Genomic DNA, 23,275 nt, shown 5'->3' on the forward strand with positions numbered 1-23,275 from the left:
AGAGAGGTGCAGGGTGGGGCAGGGCCGCACTAAGGACTTTGGGGGCCCTGGGCTCACTGGTGTTATGGGCCCCTCCTAAGTATGCAAAGGTGCTGAGAGAAGATACTTGCAGACAGAATTAAAGAGGCATATGATTAATGGATTAGGTTATTATATAACTAACAACAAACAAAACAGAACTACAGCAAATCTCGAATAAGGCAAACAGAAAATTGATTTAACGAGTTGTAAAACAAGTAAATAGGTTCTAAAATTTGTGTTTTCTTGCCTTAGTAAGTGCAAATTTTCTACTAAGTTTTTGAACATCTAATTTTCTTAAAATATCCGTATTGGATGCCATCAAACACAGTGCCACGTTTCTTTCTTGTGACATTGTTGAACGAAACTGGTTCTTAACTCTTTTCAAAATGGAGAAGCTTCTTTCTCCAGAGGCAACACTGCAAGGCAATGTTAACAATAGCCTCAAAGCAATCATAACATTGGGAAATGTGGCTTGGGTATTGTTATTCCTGACAAGGTTAAGTAAAAACTGCCCAGTTGATATTTCTTTAAGCTCTTGCTCTTTCATTCCTTTCCCTCTGCTGACTCTTTCTTTCCCTTGCGTTTGTTTTTTACATTCTCTCACTTTGGTTATGTATTTCTGAAGCGGTTCCTTAGCATAATTGAAAAATTGCATCATTTCGTGCTCCATATCATCATCAAAGTGCCCTGGATATGCATGTGTTAAGGCCTTGCACCCTTCTGAAATTTTTTCTGTTCGTAATGCACAGATAAACCCAAATCTCTGTTCAATAACATCATAGCTAGCTTTTCGCATGGAAAGTTCTGTTTGTAAGCTGTCGATGATGGGCAAATACGTGCCAATGTAAAATTTCTCTCCACCAACTAACTCCACTTCTTTTGTTGCACTTTCGTCTGCCAGTCTCAGTCTTTTCTTTTTTCTTTTCATTTCATCTTTGAATTTCTGTTCGGTGCTGTCTAGAAACGTTTTGGCCTTATCAGGATACCGTTGGTATTCTTCTCTATTTCGCATCCACGAAATGAATAGCTCAAGACTGTTCAATAGATCGATTGCAGAAGGCATCGTCAGGCTCACTGTTTGAAGTGACAAGTTACTTATGTGTATTCGCTTTAGAAGATCATTCCAAAACACAGCCATCAACTCAAATTCCAAAGATTCGAGTTTTTCTGATAAGGATGTTGCGTCATTTCTAGTGGACAATGTTTGATCTTCATCAAGTGCAATTTCATCCAGAGTTTCTTTTATAGAACGTGGTGCCAGAACTAATGCTCTTATAGCATCATGTCTTGCAGACCAGCGAGTATCACATATCTTTTTAACAACCAATTCCCTTTTGGAGAGCTTTGATTGCATAGTGTTCCAGCGATGCGTGGAGGCTGCTAAAAATGTATACACCTCTTGTACAGTTGAGAAAAAGGATACGCTTATAAGCAGCATTGGGCTGCAGCATTTCCCACTAAATTTAAGGAATGGCTTGTGCAGGGAACATAAAGGGCACATTTGTTAATTTCTTTTATTCTTGCCTGAACTCCAGAATATTTTCCGGACATGTTTGACGCATTGTCATAAGATTGACCGCAACAATATTTAATATCCAGATTTAACGAGTTCAATGTTTCAATGATAGCAGTAGTCAAAGATTCGCTTTTATGAGACTTTATTGGTGTAAAAGTGATAAATCTTTCCACCGGCTCTCCATCTTCGATATATCTTAGTACAAATGTTAGTTGATCAATGTGAGATACGTCCGGAGTGGAGTCCACAATTATCGAAAAGTATTTTGCGTTAGAAATTGATATCAGAATTAATTTTGTTACTTCAGATGATAGCATCAAAATTACTTCTTCCATGATTCTTTGTGACAAATATGAGGGTTTTCCAGTTCCTTTGCTACCATAGCGAGCAAGATGGTCGGCTAAAAATGGGTCAAATTTGGACAGTAATACAATAATACCAAGAAAGTTTCCGTTTTTTGGATGTCCAGTAACATGCGAATCTCCACGAAATGCTAATCCTCGTTCAGCTAGAAATCTAACAGCCTCAATGACTCTAATAATAACACCTTTCCAATGTTCTTCTTCTTGTTGAAGAAGTTTGATATGTTGTGATTCAATTAACCACCCTTCCCCATTTGCAAATGCTGTACATAACTTCACGTTTTCGAAATGCGCATCTGACCTCTCGTGTTGGGAAATTGATTCAGGATGCTTCCAATAATCAAATCCAGAGCTTGCTAAAGCTGTTGTGCTAGACCCTCCAAACAATTTACAATAAAAGCAGAACACTTTGCCCGAACTTGGGGAATACAAAAGCCAATCTCGGTCAATCTCTTCAGCATTTGATAACTTTCTCTTCAGCAAAGAAGCACTGAAGCACCTTGTTTTCATTTTGTTATCATTCACTTTGTATTGTCGACTTGACTTGAAAAATGATACATCTCTGTTTTGGCATTGTTTTGGTCCATGTACTGCCCAGTAACGTTTCATTTCCAAGGAAATGAAAGTCCAGCAAGATGGATCGGTTTCGAATTCTGATACTGATTGCAAGCCTTGCTCGTTGTCCACTTCATTTTCATTTACACTAGTGCCTTCTCTGGAATCGGCATTTCCATTTCCACCATGTTTTTCATCTGGATCAACTACGGCCTCATTAACAGAATTATCCGACGTATCATTGTCAAAACCTAGGCTAGTATCGTCTTTGTCTAATTTCTCACTAGATTGATTGGAATTCGATTCTCTTTGGGCATCTCTTGCTTCAGGTTTAAACCCAAAGGTTGATAGCTGTGGGATTGGCTTCAAAACCTTTTCATTCGATGCTTCACGATCTTTTTCAATTTCCTCTTTTTTGCTCCACTCGGATATCTTTCACTCATATTGAAAACGTAAAGTGTGCATGCAGACAAGCCAAAAATTAGTTTTCTCAAAAAGGAAGAGTCAGTGGCAAGTTTTGCTCGGCTTTGTGTTTGAACAATAAACAGGAAATATCTTTCTCAAAGGCTGAATAAAGCATAGAGTATTAACACATATTCTAACATCAGATTTTGAGAAGTATTGTTCACGAGATGTAGTGATACTACGCAAAGAATATGTTTAATTAGTCAGGCTTGCCACCCTCATATGCCAACACGTCGGCTGTGATACTCATTATGGACCGCAAGATGTTTGCTTAGTTTCTCTAACACAAAGGTTCGTTTTCTTAAACTCCATTTCCACAACTATTTTAAAAATCCCTCAGAAAATTTGGGGCCCCCAACTGGTTGTGGGCCCCTGGGCCCGGGCCCGGTGGGCCCGGTGGTTAGTGCGGCCCTGCACTGAGTATTACTTTAGATGTTGAAAACAGTTTTCTTTACTAAAAAAAATTAATTGTGAAATAAGAGAAACATTTTCTCATTTCTAAGATCCTGTTGCAAGTGGTCGTATTCACCAAACGCATATCTTTTTTTGGTAGACTCTCCGTACCGAAAACCTTGGCGCAGATCGCGAACTTCTAGCAAAACATATTTTCCTTCTAAGTATTCTCAAAAGCAAAAGACTCAAAAAGACTCAAATAAAATGTGATTTCTGAAATTTCAATACTTAATTCTATCTCAAGTGGAAACCGAATCGGTACATGGGTTAATTTTGAGATAGCTCGCGTTATCTCACGCTATTTCACACTATCTCAAGTTAACTTGAATTTAGACCATGAGTTAATTTTCAATTTAGCTCAGAATTATCTCACGTTAACCCATAGTGGAAACCAAGCTTTAGCGAATTAAATTTCTTGGACTAAAGTACTTTCCGTATTGCCGAGGGGCAATCACTCTTGTAAAGAAAATACTAAATTTCTACAAAAACAACGTAATTTCTCAGAATTTACCGATTTCTACCAAAGGTCTACAAGATTTCCACAGAGTGATTGATTTGCTGCTCAGATTTTGTCAGCTAAAATGCGACTCTTTAAAGGCCAATATTTGGATTTGGAAGTCACTGGACAAATCTCAGGACAGTGGCAGATTACCTAAGGGCCTATGCCCCCGGCCAAGAATCTAACAGACCTGCCTTTAGTTCTGAGGCTAATCTATTTTGGTCAGGCCCATAGCCAGGGGGTGGTAAGGATTGGCAATCCCACCCCTGGAGCAAGAGAATACCCGCTGTTTGCCACCCGGAGAATTTTTCTTAATGGGCCTTTTCGTCAATTTGAGTCAAGATAACCCTGGCGGAAGGAAAATTGTTTACTGGGGGCTTTTATTAGGAGACCTTGATACCTCTATATAAATATGCAGTGTAAATATTTCTGTTCTGGAGAAAATATTCGAGGAGCTTGGTGTTTTTTCTTCAAGCAGTGTGCAAATCTTCTCTCGAGTGCTTAAAGATGTTAAGTGAGCAGAAAGCGAGCTCAGCTAGCCGATACTCGCTTTTTATTAATTTCTAAAAGTTGCAACCACTGCTGGCTTCACATCACTACATAGAGACTTTGAAAAATGTTTTTTCTGCATAAACAAGGATAGATTCCTCTCAGCGAAGTTCTTTGCAGGCAGAGAGGGAGAACAATCTTGCGTATCTTGCGTTTGAAAATGAAATCTTGATGGAATACATAACATTCAAATTTTTTCTAGCTGAATAGAAATTGAGAGGAAGAAATTTGTTTAATTTCTGAAGACATTTTACAATTCTTTTGCTTCTTTGTTACCACTAACTCTCTGCACCCCCCCCCCCCCCTCCCTACACAAAACTTCACTTTAACTTCGCCTGCATTTGCCACCCCTACGCCAAAGGCCTGGCTACGGGCTCGATTTTGGTGTTTTCAGTCAAGGGCCGAGTTCTTGATGGAAACGCATCGCAATCACATAGTATTGGGTATACAGACGCTCCAACATAAGACTGCTTAAAATCAGGAGTTTTTAAATAAATTCCCATGAAATATCCGAATTTTATCCATCCGAAAAAATAATACCCACGAAATTTGCAAACAAAATCGACAAAAATAATTTCTTGCAAAATAAAGCTACAGGTACAGGTACAAAATATCTAAGAATCATCAATTTCTCTGCATTTAAGCTTCAGGTACAAATTATTTAGCATAATAAGTCATAGGCTAGCATCTAAGCATCATAAAAATAGGCCAGAACATCATCGTGCGGAATAAGCGATTTTCCAATTTCTAGCAGTAAATGAGAGAGAAAATCACTCTCCCCAAGCCCCTGAACCTAATCAATATCTTCCCAATTTTCATCACTCGGAAAGAAACGTTAAAATCAAGAGCTTTGTACTAAAAGAAACTTTGCAAAAAAATCTTAGCTAGTGACTAACGGAGCCCTTGATCCCCTGATTAATGACTAGCAGTGCCGCTCCTTCTTCCTGCTTGGTAAAAAGACATCAAAAGCCAATCCCGGACTTCTACAGCAAGAGCCATGAAAATATGAACCATTTTTAAAGAGATTTTATACCAATTTTGTTGAAATTATACCAGCTGTTTTACAAATTAGGTTTCAAATTTGCAACTAGCTATAAAGTATTCCTATCTTTCCCTAAACGTAAAGAACGTTTGTTTCAAAATTAAGTCTTTGCCCTCTCTGTAGCGTAACTGTAACGTAGAGGCAGGAGCAACACAGTCTTTAGGCTGGTAGGAGCTAAAGCCTATCTGTATTTCTTTAAAAAAAGGCTGTCAAACTTTTATAAATTCATATTTATAATATGTAACAAAAAATTACAAATTCCGTTTGATGATAAAGAAGTCGCATATTTCGCTGAATTTCTGAAGATCGCGGTTTATCGAAAATAATCTCGTCTCTTTGGCCGAAGAAGTCGCTGTCTCTCTCTGTAAAATCTTAAAAGATATCATCGTGCTTACTGAAAAGTGGGCTTTGGGCTTTTGTCTAACTTTCAAATTCTACATATCATTTGATACCTGAAAATTTTACCACCCTTGTCGACGTATCAAATACACACAATTTGACTGAGAATCTTCTTCTTCCCAAAACAAATTGTGAATAAAAAAGACTTTGAATTTCAACATGGAGCATTTTCTAACGTTTTAAATAGAGCGATTGAAACTTTTTCCCAGGGACAAGCCCCCGTTTTGCTCTCAACCTGATTCCTCTATTTTTGCAAAAATTGCATGGGGTTTTGAGAATGAATTTTGATATAGTTTGCAGTAAACTGATTATCCGCTACACAAAGATTTTCTGGGCCTGCGTTACAAATACCAAATTTTAGCAGCTTTGGCACCTATTGGCGCCCTTTTGGTTGCTTTTCCTGGATCAGTGGTTGAATGGTAGCCAGTCTGCCACTGAGAGTTGCAAAAGTACTTGTTGCAGTCTTCAACATTTGGTATCTCAGCCAATCTGACGTTTATTTCTACAAAAACCATCGAAAAAGCCCCCCCCTTCGAATAAGCTCCCACCCTAGAACTACAAATTGTTACTAAGCCCCCCTCAAATAAACCCCCGCTGTTACCGTATATTTTCGAATTGGACCCCTCAAATTGACGATTTTTGCCATCTGAGGTTGCCTATGGCGTTCTATTGAATTACCACAACGAATTCACACTTTTGGTAGTAGTTAATTGAATGCTCATAAAGAAATTCATACTAAAATAAACGAGGTCTTTTAATAATGTCTTACAATAATTTTATAAGCCACCCCTCGTAAAAACCCTCCCTTCGAATAAGCCCCCATCCAAAAATATCAAAAATGAATAGGCCCCCGGGGGGCTAATTCGAGGATTTACAGTATGTTCTTTAAACGCAGATTATGTAATGCTGATTTTGCATCACTGCCATCGGTGGTGGCATGTAGGTGTCATGTAGTGTCATGTAGGTGTCATGTAATGCCACAGTTATGATACTGACGACAAAAACACAAAACATGTATTTTCATTGAAAATCTTTCAAGGAACTTGTAAAATCTAGCCTGCGTCACAAACCAAAAACTTCCGTGACGTGTATGTTTTTGGTCTGCGACGCACTTCACGGAAGTTTTTGGTCTGTGACGCAGGCTAGTAAAATTATGCAGCATTTGCTGATCAAACTTTAGCCTTTAAAGGGCCTTTCCAGCCAAAAAAAATTTTTTTTATTGACTAAAAAGCTAGCATCTAGTGCATGTATTATGGCTAAGTCGCGAAATTCCAATTAGTTTAGAATTTATAAGCCTTTAAAGTTGCACCTTTCCGAGAAAAAAACGACAAAAGCCGAATCAGTTTGGTGACATTCTGACGTCACAATGTGCGGCTCTCGTTTGCCATGAATTTTGTATATCTTCCACCAAATCGTGAAGAAGCGTCGCGCGTTGGAAACTGCATCTAAATCTACAGCAGGAGCTTTTTAGGATCGAAAAATATCAAATGTTTACAATCATTCTAAGTCTGCAAGCCGGAATGTGTCCATACTGTGTCACGACTTTGTTTTGATAACTTGTATAGGCCCACAAAGCTATGGCTTCCTGTTCCAGCTCTTCACTTCCCTGCAGCCACGTAGCTGCAGGGGGGGCACGGGGGGGGGGGGGGGGGCTGTGCCCCCCAAATGAAAATTTTGACAACAGCTTGCCACCTCTGGCTACAGTTTTTCCAAATGATATTTTTAAAATTTGGCATATTTATAATTCCATGACCTTGATTTTGTCCAAATATATCTGTTTGTTATATATCTGTTTTCTTGTTTTAAAGCCTGCCCCCCCCCCTGAGGTATGGTTTTTGCTTGAGTTTGCCCCCCCTAGCCGACACATACGGCTACGTGGTTGCTTCCCTAGCGTATAATTAATCGAAATTGATACTCATGTTGTTCTCCAGAAACGATGAACAACTAAAGGCTTCAGAATTGGTGTCTGAAATGCTCAAACTAAAAGCCGGTGGAACAGAACTGTAAGTACCATTACTTACAGTGTTCAATTTGCGAATCGCCGTCATTCGATTCGGTTTGAGGCGAGACTAACGAAATACACTGATTCCATGCCTGGCCCAAGTGACAAGGAAGCTGCAAGGATGGAACTTAAAATTGCTAGTTTCATTGCAGAAAAAGATTTGCCTATCAATATATCTCAAGGATAAGACATTAAGCAGAGTCTCACTTGGAAAACAGAAGACAACTAACCTTATACATCAAGTTCTATTTTTTAAGAGAAGGTTGCCAAAAGCTACAAGGTAACACGATCTCCTTGATCATTGACGAGAAAAAAGATCGATCTACACAAAGTCAGCTAGCAATTCTTGGTACATATTTTGATACCGAAAAATATCAGATGCACGGCATACTTATAGACATGAGGGATAAGCCTATTGCTGAAATAAAGCTTCAATTTACCGAAAATTGTTATGTTCACTCTAAATTAAGTTTCGAACTTTCAAGAAAATATCCGAGGAAATTTCAAATGACCTCTGAGGAAATCTGAGGAAATTTCAACTTCGTTTAAGGAAACCCGCATTGTCATTTGTGGAAGCACTGACGCAACGTGACGTGAACAATATTAAATTGAATAAATATAAAATCCAAACCGTTACAGGTCGATGGCGGCAGAAATTGTTTTGCAACTATGCTTAGGATATCTACAACATCAGGGGCGGACCTAGACGTTCGCACCGTTCGCACATGCGTTCGCACGCACGATAGTCAGACTTTTAAAATTATTCTAAGAATTCGTCTCGAAAGAGATTATTCCTGAACAACAACTTTCTCGCTTATTGGCAAATTTCCCATTTGTGTTTTAATTGTATTTGCTGGAATTATGCTTCAGTTATATTTGACAACTGAACACCGTGCGGGAGTAGGAAGATCCAAGGTCTGAATGATTCAATCTGATGATTCAGATCTCAAAGCATCCTGACTAAAAAACAACAGGGTACCAATGTAGTTAGATTAGGGTATTTCGGTGCACCAGTTTTGAGCTTAATTGTATGCCTGGCATGGGGAATTTTTTCACTGGCGAAAAGGAATTTTGTGTTATGGAGTCGACTGGCTACATGTATAATGAGTACGTTAAAGCTGGTAATTTGGAAGACAAAGGTCGCTAGATTTTCAGAGTAACATTCGACACTGGATGTTTTCAAGTTTCGACATTCATTACCTCCTCCATGGATCAAGGGCCTACAAATGTCAATAAATGCCCTGGACTGGGGTGATACATGCGATTTGGCTCTGGCGAATAAATAATATTCAGGACGTTGGTAGAGTGAAATTTTTATTTAGACAAAACTTTCAAAGTGAATCTTTTCAATGTGGATTCTCAGTTCCTTATCAGCTTTCAGATATTTCCGGGTATAGTTTACTTGCTTGGGTATTCCCCTGAATTCGAAGGGGTTTCTTCGGAGTAAAATACATGTTTACACGCTGATTTGGTTTAGCTATTAAATAATACTAGTTATTAATGCAGGTTTTTATGAATATTTGTGTACATTTGTTCTATTTTGTTAGTTATGAAAATTCATTGTAATGATATTTTCATTTTTTGCGTGGCCTGGTTTGTCATCGTATACCATAAACAAATCGAGAGAGACGACTCGAATGTTTGCCTGATTATGGAAGGAAAACAGTCTCAATACGCTTAAAGAATTTTAAGTTGGGAGGGGGGGGGGTGGACTACAACTTTACCTGATTAAAAATTATTGCCTGAAATTGTTTAGCTGCTGTCACAAACCTCTGCAATAAATTTTGTCAACCTAACTCTGTATGATAATAACGGACTTTCCTTATAGTCTTGTCAAATCTCTATATCGGAACGGGCAAAGGATATAGTTACTACCTGAGGCGGCACCATGGTTGCCGCGGAAGGAGGAGGAAATTTTCGATTTTTGATGCTTCTAGTTCCCTGGGAAATGCACTCTTTTAAGCAAATTTCACTAAAGCAATCCTCCTAATCCTATTGAAAATTATTGTTTTTTTGCAAAAATTGTTTACAGCAGATAAAAACAACAATTTCGCCGTGGTCTTGAAAAATACCAGGTTGTCAGTTACTTCTAAATTTAAATCCCTCTCTCCATCTTAGCATGCCTTTTGAATGTTAAGAAAAATCTGGAGCTCATAGTGAATTGCAGTTGACGCTTCTACTGAGTAACTTTAGGAGAAATGGACACAAGACACAATTTTACCTAGAAAGGGCCTGGATTTTTTATTTATTGCCAACAAGCAATCTTCAAATCTTCAAATCATTAGTTTGGTTACCTTCATTCATATCAAGGAATATCATATTTAACAAACGGAGAAACTGCCTTTGCTTGATCCTTTATTGATTTTATGACATGAATGTCTCTGAAATACCTAAAGCGTTTCTTCCACCAAGCGGTTTATACCTGAAATTTCTTATTGAGATACTATTGGGAGGGGGGTGTGACACCCCCCCCCCCACACCCTCCGGTCGCGACGCCTCTGGTAGTATCAATTGAAACTCTGATAAGGAATAAACAACAGTTTGACCACGTTCTAAATAAAAGCCAATGTAATGTGTGTATCGACTGCTCAAATGAGAAATACTGTAATAGGGGTTTTTTGCCAAACGAATCCAACCTATCGTTTCCGTCGATATAAACTAGTCCTTCGATGAGAATTGAGACAAAGAGACAAATAAATAATGTTTCGAACGTCCGTCTTCCGATCATGTGATCTTTCCGCAAAAGGTTAAAACTTCACAATGTTTCTCTACGGTTGACCCGTAACGTCTATCGTTCTCTTAATAACAGGCACAGTCTTTCACAAGCACTGTCCATTCAAACTATACTACAATAATGCACAATCAATAAATCGTCACGCGCGATTCCATAAATCCAAATACGTATTCTATAAATCCATACTTCATGTCGATAAGATCTTTTACAAGCATCTCGCCACTCTAATTAATCGCCGAGAACCTAAACATACATGATATCAAACCTTAACCCTATCGCTCTTAACCATGAATCTAACTAACTCTGTAAAATAACACGCCCAAAATATAACCTAAACAAGAACTAATTGAAATACTACATAGCTAGGTATTTACAAAACAATAGTGATTACAAAAGATACTACTCCCAAGATTAATTAGATGCGCAACTGCCCCTACCACTGAATTGATGGCTGCAATCATTTTTGGTTCTGTAAAAAGGATTTTCTGCCTTTTGAAAGTTTTTAAACTTTTTGGAAAGAATAATCTGAGGCAAAGGGCGCACCGGGAAATTTCCAGATGTCCCAGTGGGCCAGTCCGCTTCTGCAGTTTACAATTTAAGGTTTTGTTCAAGTTTAATAGCATTTTAATTATTAGAATTAGTTTAGATCAATTGTAACTTTTTACTTTATTATATCTTATGTTTTAGTTTTCGTTTTAGTTTAGATGCATGGCTACCATGCTTCAATAATTGAAAATAAAAAAAGTTAATTGATGTTCCATGCGCTTGATCTTTGACTCCTGGACGGAGGGTTGCTTCACTCATTAAAAAACTTTCTCTTGCTCGTCCCCCTTATCAAATCCCACCTCCCGCTGGAGGAAACAGTGTTTCGCTAACACAGCACTTTTCAATGATAGTCACATGCCATAGAGTGTCACATGCTTACCTCTGTTTGATGAAACTGTAAATAGCGTATTCAAATTTGTTTGAATTATAAACACAGCCACAGAATAGACGCACACACAAACCTACTCAAAGAGCCGAACGGAGAATGGCGGGCAAGATTCTTCCAGCTTTTGCAGCAGTCTTGATTTTTGCTGCATCGGTTCTAGCAAATTTGAAGGATGAGTACGATCATGCAGCTTTCTTGGACCCAAAGGAAAGCTACAAACTTTACTGGAGTGTAAAAGATGCTGATAAATCGATTCATTTTGCTGCCGAAGTGAAAACGACCGGCTGGGTCGCTTTTGGGATATCTGCTGGACTCTCAGGGAGTATGAAAGGCGCTGACATTGTTGTTGGTTGGGTTGATTCCAAAGGAAAAGGCCACTTGAAGGTATTTACTTGTCAGCATTCCCACGATCTTAGTTAAACCATTATATCACTTAATGGATTATATCACTCAATGAAAGTAACAAGCTAGAGATTACTGAAGATTTTGTAAATAACCTCGGCATGCTGGAAAAGCAAGACTGGAGGGGCCCTCTTGGGAGAGGGGCAGAGGGGGCAAGAAGTGCCCTGAAATATTAGAAAATATTATAGAATCTTATCGATAATTGATGTCCACTTTGACCACTTTGACCTCTATGTTAATTTCTATTAGAAAAAAGGTTAGAAAGATGATAACACTCAGAAGTACTCCGGGAACCTATTAGGAAGGAAAAATGACAAGACCATTTTTATGTATGGATAATTTCGTTACAAAAAGAAGGATAATTTTGTTAACATTTTCTCTAACATTTGGCTACCATCATAACCAAGCATGGCCCGAACCTAGCTTTCAGCTCAACGTCATGCTTTGTCCCGTGATGCAACACATACATATTGCGCAACATATTGAGTGCGAAAACTCGTTGCTTCCTTCCTTATTTGTTGAAACCGTTTCAGCTGTGCAGGCTATCGTAACGTTCCATTTGCCGAATGGAATTGAGCACTTTTTGCATTGTGTCATGCTCTGAAGTCAATTCAAAGCAAATTTGCTGTAAGGGCCTATAATGACTTTGAATTTTCAAAGAAATTCTCAAATTTTTTTTGAAAAAGATGTTTAGAAAGTCATGATATCATGTGTACACTCATTTTTTTATAAGAAACAAAGTTCGATCTTGAGTACTCCAGTTTCTTAACGTTCTGAAAATTTGAATACTCATTGTTTCTTAGAAGTTTTTTAATTATGATGTCATGAATGATGTTATGAAATGTTCATGACCTTTTTTATCACGTCCAGAAATTCGCTTCCGTTTTGATGCTGTATTTAGATATGGGAAGTATATTTTTATCCCTCTTGTTTTTAGTTCTAGGCCAGCAGGGCAATAATGTTCTTGGATTTTACAAAATTTCGTTGGTATTAGTTTTATCACGATTTAATAGTTTCTTAATTCTTTTGCTTCGAGTCCTGAAGTTTCTTAGTTTTTTCTGACTGTCCAGTACTCGTTTCTTATAGCCATTTCCTTTTAAAAAATGAGAGTATTTCGAGAAAAGTATCCAAAACCTACTAGAAACTTATATTAAGAAAATAAACGAAACGTTCGATTTTCACTGTCGAATCTTGATCACAGAAAGGAGCTTTGTGTGCAATTCGTCGGCTTAAGAGGTGATTCCCTAACACTCTATTATAAATGAAAATGCTTACTCATGGGACAAAATAGGTCACATGCCATCTCAAACCAAAACACAGAATAATAATTCTTATACAATGAGTAAAGACTGAAAGGGGGCCTATTATAGGTTTGCGGCTTCGCGGCCTGGACCCTATTGCGGCTTCGCGGCCGGCGCGGCCTCCGGATTTTGGTATGATTTTTTTACGTCTTGCGTCTTTCGGTTTAAATTCGCGACGGTTTACGGCCTCTATGATGCGGTTGCGGCTTCTAGCTGCAATAACGTCTTGCGGCCAGGCCCTTAATAATCAATTTATTTAAAGTTGGCGCTACATAGCTATTTACAAAGAAATGAGCTAATCCAAGCCAACTGTTAAAACTACTACATCAACTAAATACATACAAGATTAAATACATAAAATTTTAAGTACAAAATGATCCATTAAAAAATTATAAAAACCTGAGCTATTTAAAAGATAGAATTACAAAAAACCAAGCTGTGGCACGAACGTCCTACATAGTTTGCATGTACAGTCTGTGCCATTCCAGCTTTTAATTTCTTTCTTAAACTCATTAATAGATTGAGCATTCCTTATGTGCTGAGGTAAAGAGAGCCAAAGACGCTGCCCTCTATATTTGATAGTTTCGGTTCCATAAATGGTTGTTCTTACTCTTGGTACCATAAATTCATTACTATTTCTCAAATTATAAACAGCATGACGCTCGCAGAAAATCTCCTTCATAAAAGGAGAGTTGATATTTCCCTTTGTTTTAAACATTTCAATCATAAGATTTCGCAGGTGTTTTACATGAATATTTACAGAGCCATCATTTTCTAGCAGAGTGTTGAAGCTAGAATCATAGTCTTTGTATGCAATTCTCAGAGCTCTTTCGTGTATTCTATTAATCTTACTATTCAAGTGCCTACTGTGGAACACCCAGACTAGTGGACAGTATTCGAATTGGCTAATTACAAATGGATTAGAACTTTTGCCAAGAATAAGTAAATGACATTTGTTTGTATTCAACTTCATAAAGTTATCAGCGAACCATTGGATAGTTATACTTGAGTCATTCTCTAGCCTTGCAATTACATGATTGAGATTTTTATCGCACGCATATAGAGTTGTATCATCCGCGTAATTGCAGATATCCGTATCCATTAAGGAGAGAAGTAAGTCATTTATGTAGATGTTAAAGAAGAGGGGACCAAGAACTGATCCTTGCGGAACACCAAGGAACAGTTGTTTGTAGGTACTGAATGATCCATTAATCTTAACTCTCTGATGCCTATTTTCCAAGTAGCTGTTAACAAGACACAGTGCTTCATGGCTGAATCCGTAAGCATCTGGTTTTGCTATAAGGAGGTCATGTTTAATACAATCAAAGGCTTTCGAGAGATCCATAAGGATTGCGCCAACATTTTCTTCCCTGTCTAAGCTTGCTTTCCATTTTTCAAGCATTCGAACTAATGCGTGCTGCACATTGTACCCTTTACGAAAACCACATAAAAGCGACGATAAATAAGATGGCATATAATCAATAATCTGTTTATCCATAAGTCTCTCAAAAACCTTTGAAACAGTTGGTAATACACTTACCGGTCTGCAATTTTTCTTATTGGTTTTCTCCTCCGATTTGTGGAGGGAAGTGACATCTGCTAGTTTTAATAGGTCCGGAAAGACACCATTTTGAATGCAGTTATTGAAAATAAGCTGCAACGATTCGGAACAAATGTCAGAGCTATTTTCCAGCACTCTCGCGGGTATATTTCCAAAGGTTGTTGCCTTTTTAGGATTAAGCCCCTCAATTTCAGAGTGCATCTGTTCCAAAGTAACCTCTTGGAATTTAAAGTAGCCGTTAATTCGAGCAAAACTGCGAATTTTCCTAATGTTAGGGTGTTTTGAATATTTCATTATAGCCTTTTCTATAGGATCTGATAAACCATTTGTACTTATGGTAACCTCCCTGTTCTCTGTCAGACCTAATGAGTCAGTAATCGATATAAAATAATCGTTCATGGCTTCTGCAACTTCCTTATCATTGGAAATCATCCTATTATTATCGATAAGGGTAATATTTGAGTTCGATCGACTTTTATCGGAAAGGACAGGTTTTACAGTTTTCTAAAATTTCTTCTTGTCTGTAATATCAGAAGTATTCAAATTTTTATAGAAATTTCTTTTTTCCGTTCTAAATAATTTGACACACAAATTACGCTGTCGACGAAACGCTTCCCAATGTTCAGCTGTGCGGCTTTTATTATATCTATTTTTCAACCTAGAGCGCAGCATAGTAGCTTTACGAAGAACTCGATTCATGAATGGACCATCATTGGCCCTTGCGTATTTTTTTCTTCATCGGTGCATGCTTATCAAGTACCTTCTCAAAGCAATTTTGAAAAGAACTGTAGTCTAAATCAGTTGTTTTAATGCTAGCCAACTCTTCCTTAAGTTCTCGTTTGAAAGTCTGCTCCGAAAATTTCTTATATTCTCTATAGTTAATAACAGTAGGTCCAGCCTTTTGGTACGTCGTTTTCAAAACTGTGACCATCATTTTGTGAAAGTCAGAGAGACCTGTCTCGGTAGTGGTGGTATGTTGGAAGCTCCTATATCTGTTGGTTAAGATTAGGTCAATACACCGTGGATTGTCAGCCTTGAAACAGGTTGGCTCCTTCACCAATTTTCTCAGGTCATAGCTATTCATAAAAGTACGAATCTGTTGATCTGTCTCTACTGTATTAAAATCCCCAAGTAATAAAAATTTGTCATATTTTTCACTGTAATGATCAACTGCTTTGCCAAGATTTTCGAAAAAGTGATCTTGTGATTGGGACGGTGGGTGTTGAAAACTTCATACTGATGGGTGTTGAAAAGAGCTCTAGGTGTAACGTAAAAATGGACAAGCTTCTGTCAGTTAGGACAAAAGAGAGAGAGGAAATCTAAACAATAGCTTTGATTTGTGTCCATATCATGGAGATGGAGTAAGACCGTTTTAGGTCACGGGAGATATATTGAAAGGCCTGAACCGCGACTATCTTGACGATGGGCGTGATTTCTTGTGTTGCGCTTTTTTACATAGCCGGGGAAGACGGTAAAGAATTTTCAAGAAAAGAAAAAATTCGAATTGAATGCCCAAGAAGCGAAGATGGCGGTGAAATTTAGCTTAGATCTTTAAAAGAGCTGATATGGTGAGTGATTTTCTTGTCTTTTTCTGCCAGTTCTGCCAGTCCACTATACCTTCTATGGGTTTTTATTTTCTCTTCGATGTACTCAGAAAAATTTTCTTATAGGAATAAAATATCGACATTGACTACTCCAGTTGACTACTACACGCTTTGCATAAACTTAAAACTCATTTTTTCTTGATTGTTTCTAGGTCATTACACTCATTGCTAGAGTTGCGTCATTATGTTATCAAAAATTTTAATGTCGGGGGTCTTGTTTTTAATTGTGCACAATTGGACATTTTCTAACAAAATCCTGTTGGGGAGGGTTTTAGCAACTGCTGACAGGCCCTGGTCACCCTGGTAGTGGGAGCTAGACTTTTCAATGCTTTTCTTGTTTTCAAATGCCCATGACAATTCTGTCCAGAGATTCTCTCCCGCTCTAATGTTGAACCTAGATGCGGAAGGTTATGTTTGGTGAAGCAGGGAAAAATATTCGTTATTTTATTTTATGTTTAACAGAAAATTTTATGTTAAAGATAGATTTACAAAAAGTGTTTCATTTCTAAACTTGCCGAATATTTTTCTCTCCACCGAAATTTCACAAATGCGACCGAAATGTTTATCCAATTATCCACCGAACGTACGAAAATTAATCCACCAAACTTTTTGAAACCAGATTTTTTGGTACTTAAAGTGTCTATGCAGCGAAATTTTATGTCCTGCTTTTTTTATAAGTTATATTTTCCTATCTTCAGGGGCGAAACTACCGGGGGGGTGTGGGGGGGTGTAACACCCCCCCAATCCAAAAAATAGTCGATTTCGCAGGGCAATCGAAGATTTCGCAGGGCGCCAAGAAGAGCTTTATTGCCACGCAGAAATGCCACCTCTGAAGTTCGTAAAGGGCCGTTTAGGAATTTTGAAATGGAAATATCGTATTTGTTATGAACCTCCCTTCCTGACATTGCATTTTAGAGAACGGAACAGGTATGTAAGGAAAAGCTCCGTTATTTGCAAAGCGAAAGCATGTCTTACCGAAAGTCATAGCCAATGGATGCAATGATTGATGCATATGTTTATGAGGGCAAGGTTGAGTCCATGCAAATTAATTTGAGTTGTAAATTATTTTCATGACAAGCACGGCGTCACAGGAGGGGAATAAGAGGCTGAAGGCCCAGGGGAGGGGCAGAGGCAGAGGGGAATTTTATTTCCTGAACAGAAATGTGCAGTTTCTTGTCTCGAGAAGGCCATGTTTACACATCCAAAATTATAACATTGCAATGATACAGAAAGTGATTTACTGAATTAATGCAAATAAAAGAAAAATAATAAAAATATACGTGAAAAAGTTAGCAATTAGATGAAACAAAATCGGTATCTTAACGATTTATTATGTTTTTTAGTTCATGCACTGTTAAAAAGTAATAGAAAAAATGATAAAAAAATTCTTATCTTGACCAAAGTGACAATAGTATTTTGCTAAATTTTTGTCTGAAAGATGCTTTTTAGCCCTTTTACAAGGTATAATTTCAAAAATTTTCTTCACGTCGGACCCAACCATGGTGGGTCCTCCTTCCTCACTAAACTTGATTCTTAGCCCCACTGGGCTAAATTTCGTTGCGCTGTCTACATCATGTACCCCTCCCCCCCAATTAGCTGTTTATTAGCTAGTATTTTGCAAACCAACATTAAATGAAGTGAATATAAAAAAAACAATTTACGCTCAAGTAGAGAAATAAATATTTCATAGACAATGAAGTTTCAAGTTTGTTTTTATTGCTTAGAAGTTTGTCCTTGGTAAAGACCAGTGTACACTGGTAAAGCTTTCACTAGTAACCTATAGACAAACCGTTGCTACGAGGTCTGCAGGGCACCACTCAGTTTTGCAGGGCAGAAACCCTTTTCACCCCCCCAAACCTATTGGCCAAGTTACGCCCCTGCCTATCTTTTCCGATACGTTTGACACCAAAATTGTCATAATTTGACAAGCAAAAGTGTGCTCAATCAGAGTTTGAAATTAAGGTTACGGTAAACGTTTTGAACACGAAAATTGGTTTTTCCTTCCTAAAGGCCAAACGGCTCAAGAAATCTGGATAAACTATATATCATTCGATGCACAAGATTATGGCGTATCTAGCCAGATAAAAATTATTGGCAAATAATGTTAAATGTTATTTTCCATGCGAATTTACTGGTCAAAAAGTGTACCACCTTCAAAAGCTATTATGTACCCTTGCGTTTGAGGTAACAAAATCTGACTTAGACCAGCAGGAAGTGCAGGTCCTAAGCTACCAAAGTGTGTCTCAGATTTTTTAAATTCCTCCTCTTTATGAAACTATACCCTGTCAAAAATTGGCAAATAATTTTTCCACCCTCCCGCAGCTGTATTTGGGTATAAAAGACGGACCAGAGAAAATAAAAAAATTTTGAGACACACTTTGTTTGCCCAACGTCTGCCCTGGCCGTGTGCAAATTTTCAAGCCATTCGATTGGTTCCTTGGGTACATAATAGCTTTTTTGTACCTGCATGTAGAGGAATTTCGAGTCCGGAGAAAACGGGATTTTACTGATCGCACTTGCAAGATACACTCGTAAACCACAGTGTAATCCGGGTCAAGTCACTTGAAGATTTAAGATCAATAAGCCTGTTTAAATAAACACGGCCGTACATTGGATATATGGATGTGCCATGCGATATTGTAAATGAGACATGCGACCACAACCGCAAAGCAACGATAATCGGCTTAACAGGTCAAGAGATTTTCAGGCCTCAACTAAAAGTTTTGATAAAGAAATTATGGAAACCTTCGGTTACATGGGATTTTTTCCACTTTCAAAATTTCTGTTTGTTTCAAATTTGGTATCATTGTGTGCCTTGAAAGTTCGGCTACTTGAATGTGAAAAAATCGAAAAAATGATGTTTTCATCAAGAAAACGTTTACCGTAACCTTAAGTAGTACTTGCGAAAATCAAGGCCAGTTTGTGACGTCACAGTGATGAGTCGGGTCGACAGCAATCAGGAAACTGCGGTTGTACAGAATAGGTTTTAGTGAGGGAGATACGAAGAAGAATTGTGCAAAATTGTGATACAAGCACCAAAATTTCAGAAAACACCAAGTTTGATATGCTAAAAAAGATGTGATATAGACCCAAATCATATCTTGCCCATAAGATCTATTTTTAGACTGGGGTACTCCGGTCAAGACCCCTAATTGTACTTTTTGTCATAAAGGAGAACGCTATGTCATAGAAAGTTGAAATTCACGATAAAAAGACAGTTTAACAAGACAAAGAAGGTGTGACTTAGACCCGATTCATAATTTTTCCCTAAATTCTATTTTAAGACTGGGGTACTCTGGTCCAGACCCCTGGCCACAAACAAAGAACGCCAGGTCATAGAAACATGGAATTTTCAATAAAAAGGCAGTTTGACATACAGAAAAAGATTAGCTATTGAACCAAATCATACCTTGCCCCTTAGTTCTATTTTTAGACTAGGGTACTCTGATTCAGACCCCTTGTTCTACCATTGGCTATAAACGGAGAACGGAAATTCTGAATATAAAGGCAGTTTGATACGGTGAGAAAGATAGTTCATATTCATATCTTGCACTCTAAAAATAGAACAAGGGGAGCAATTTTCAGTCGGGGTCCATATCCTATCTTTATAGGTGTATCAAACTGCCCATTACTGCAAAGTGTCATGCTAGTATCACATTTTGCACAGTTCGACCCAACAAGTGATTTAACAGGCCTGACTAAATAGACCAGGCTACAGTGGCGGTAGGTGCCACCTCAGGGCGGAGAAATTCAAATGGATATTTTCAGGTAGCTATTGGTCTGGTTACTTGGAAAAGTGATGGTGAATGGGGAATTGTTGGGGTTTAAGGGGTAAATACGGGGGTTAAAGTTCGTCATATTAGCATATTATCTCTGCGGAGGAGCCACTGTTTTGTTTACGACTTCAGAGCATGGCAAGTGCTTGTTATCATAAAAAAGTAAGCTAGAGGGAGTCTTTTAGAGCCTCTTCTTTAAATTCCGACATATTGCTACAATAAGAGTCGTCACGTGACCAATTTTTACCCCTTACCATATTTGGAAAATGAGCCTTTTCTAACAGAATACCTGAACTTTTTTTGTTTAAAACTCTTAAATGTTACAATAATGTACAAATCAGCAAGATTATTCTACAACCGAGCTGTTGTTGATAGATACCCTGAATGACTTTGAGTTTATGACTGGTTTTAACTATGTGTAGAATAATGGTTGCGAAGACATGATAATTTATTAGGTCCGTTTGATTTCATGCGCATTTGGTTATTACGTGATGACTCCACATCTCCTTCAGATGCTGGGCAACTTTTTTCGCAATTCATCGCTTTGAAAATATTTGTACAAATAGTAACACAAATATGTAACGCAATGAACTCAAGAAATCACGGAAATACATAGCAGAACAAAAAGACCTGTGTTCATCATTACCAAGAAGGAATTGTTTTGCTCTAAGCGTCATTTTCAGTATTTAAGTTGTTATTTTCGCTCTGAAAATTGGATACTCTGTGTACCTTTAAAGTATTGAGGGGGTCCTGTTTTATTTATATTTTTAAACATGCAAGGCCTAAGCTGTATTGTTCATTACCCGAGCAAAGATTGTCTGTACAGTATTATTAAAGATTTGTCTGACATCAATAAAGATAACATTTATGCTGCAAAGGCTACTCGTTTACGACTTGGTGGCAAAAATCTCCACGAAGAACAATTCAGCTCCATTCCTGACGAGGTTGATCCAAATAAGCACGGAGTTCACTTAGAACCTTGTTATCAAAAATTTACAAAGATCCTGTTCCATGAGAAATTCCTCGCAGAAACTAGCACTGAAGCTATTCAGCGTCCACAAAGACTAAAGACTGCAGCTACTCAGAGACCAGATGTTTATCCCCAGATGTGTAATTTTTGCCAAAAGTACCGGGTAAAGAGGCAATAGAAACATCATGTACCAATAATGATCACGACGAAGCAGGCCGAACTAACGTAAAAGAAGCTGCTGAAGCCAATATCGATCAGAACATTTATTATGAAATTAAAGATGTTGATCTCATAGCTAAAGAATTTTAATACCATGAATTCTGCTACAAAGAGTTTACAAGGAAAAAAAACGCTTTAACTGGGCATCCATCGAAAAAAGTTGTTGTACGCTCTCCATCCTCAGACATCGACATCTTGGTAATTTTATTAAGTATTATTAAAGAGCAAAGTCAAGTATATCTCAATTTTGGAGTTGGTTTGAATAGAAAAGGACTATTTTTGTCTGATATTGAGATGGAAGATGGTTTGAAGAAGTGCCTGATAGGCTTTCATGCATTCACAGGGAATGACTATGTGTCATCTTTTTTCCACAAAGGGAAATCAGAATGTTGGGAGGTGGTCCAGAAGAACAACAGATTTGTTAACACATTTTCGCTCCTTGGGCAGGTATGGGAACTTGATGAGCAAATATTTGTTAACCTTGAAGAATATGTTTGCCATTTATATGGATACCGGCAAAAAAATGTCAATGATGTGAGGAAAAAATTACTTGACAAGAAGTATTCAAGGCAAGGTAAAGCCATAGACATTTCACTCTTGCCTCCATGTCAATCATCACTGAGGCTACACATATTGCGATCAAACATCATTGCAAAGATTTGGAAGTCATCAGGTGAAAGGTTCATAAATTTGACAGATCTTTCTACTTTTGGCTGGAAAGGGAATCTGACTATAGACTGGCAACGACAAGCATTTCCAGACGAACTGACTGACTTGTTCCTGGATCTTGAAGAAGACGTGACCTTCGGAGATAATAAAGAAAGTGGAAATGAAACCTAAAATGGATAAACAATGACAAATGCAGGTATCTTTGCCTTAACTTGCATCTTTTAACATTTAAGAGTATCAAACAAAAGAATACGTGGTACAAAAAAAAGAACAAAGGTATTCTGTTGAAAAAGCTCACCTTCCAAATATGGTAAGGGGTAAAAATTGGTCACATGACCACTCTTATTGTAGCAATATGTCGGAATTTAAAGAAGAGGCTCTGAAAGACTCCCTCTAGATCATTTTTTTATGATAACAAGCACTTGCCATGCTCTGAAGTCGTAAACACAACAGTGGCTCCTCCGCAGAGGTAATATGCTAATATGACGAACTTTAACCCCCGTATTTACCCCTTAAACCCCAACAATTTCCCGTTCACCACCACTTTTCCAAGTAACCAGACCCATAGCTACCTGAAAATATCCATTTGAATTTCTCCGCCCTGAGGTGGCACCTACCGCCATTGTAGCCCGGTCTAAAATGGTTTCGCCTCGACTCATCACTGTGACGTCACAGCGGGAAATAAAATTTCGCAACGCAACTGCAAACAACGTACCAGAACCCGCCAACGGACGAAATGCATAAAACCGGAAACCTTGTTTACAGTCTGGAAATAAACACATAATCTCACTCGTAATTCCAGAAAGAAAACCCGAAACCGGGTGACTAGAATTGGTCAAACCCGAAACCCGTGAGATGCCAAAGCCCCCCTCTTAATTGCGATCACCTTTTTAAAACGATGATGAAGTATAAGGAAAATGTGATACATTTTATTCATCAAACATTGTATTCAATAGCCTAAACCTGCACAAAACGGAAATCCACAAACAATTCCTTTTCTCCAACAGTCAATTTTGCGGACTTCGTACTATTGCACGAGACATTGGTCTTGGTTAAGAGTTGGATTTCAGAATTGGCAGGCTGGATAGCCGTTGTGAAAGGTATTCGATGAATACTGAGGCTCAAGTTCGCCTGAAAATGCCACGCATAAGGGAAGGGATTGATAATCTTCAAGGTATGCGAAAAAGGGATTGTGAACTATACACTTCTTCACCATATACCACTTCCAAATAAAACTGTAATTTA

The 23,275-nt window shown here is 38.1% G+C and overlaps 2 protein-coding genes across 2 annotated transcripts in view; one reads left to right on the forward strand and one right to left on the reverse strand.

Moving 5' to 3' along the window:
* Positions 1-247: 247 nt before the first annotated feature.
* LOC148959211 (uncharacterized) lies at positions 248-1,375 on the reverse strand. The gene has a single exon (XM_089110810.1). It carries the CDS (start codon positions 1,373-1,375, stop codon positions 248-250), a length of 1,128 nt encoding a protein of 375 aa, XP_088966936.1.
* A 10,176-nt stretch (positions 1,376-11,551) lies between these two features.
* Positions 11,552-23,275, forward strand: part of LOC135684292 (DBH-like monooxygenase protein 1) — a 28,233-nt gene continuing 16,509 nt past the window's right edge. The window contains exon 1 of the mRNA XM_065199797.2: positions 11,552-11,912. Within this exon, the coding sequence (XP_065055869.2) occupies positions 11,628-11,912 (285 nt within the window). The 5' untranslated portion in view covers positions 11,552-11,627. The remainder of the gene's footprint in view (positions 11,913-23,275) is intronic.

This window comes from Rhopilema esculentum, chromosome 10, assembly GCF_057945365.1.
Source record: "Rhopilema esculentum isolate cy_ngs chromosome 10, ASM5794536v1, whole genome shotgun sequence".
Taxonomy (NCBI): domain Eukaryota; kingdom Metazoa; phylum Cnidaria; class Scyphozoa; order Rhizostomeae; family Rhizostomatidae; genus Rhopilema; species Rhopilema esculentum.

Bases quoted from the DNA above. Each gene is read 5' to 3' on its own strand.
- LOC148959211 (XM_089110810.1), bottom strand. From the start codon at position 1,375: ATGCAATCAAAGCTCTCCAAAAGGGAATTGGTTGTTAAAAAGATATGT.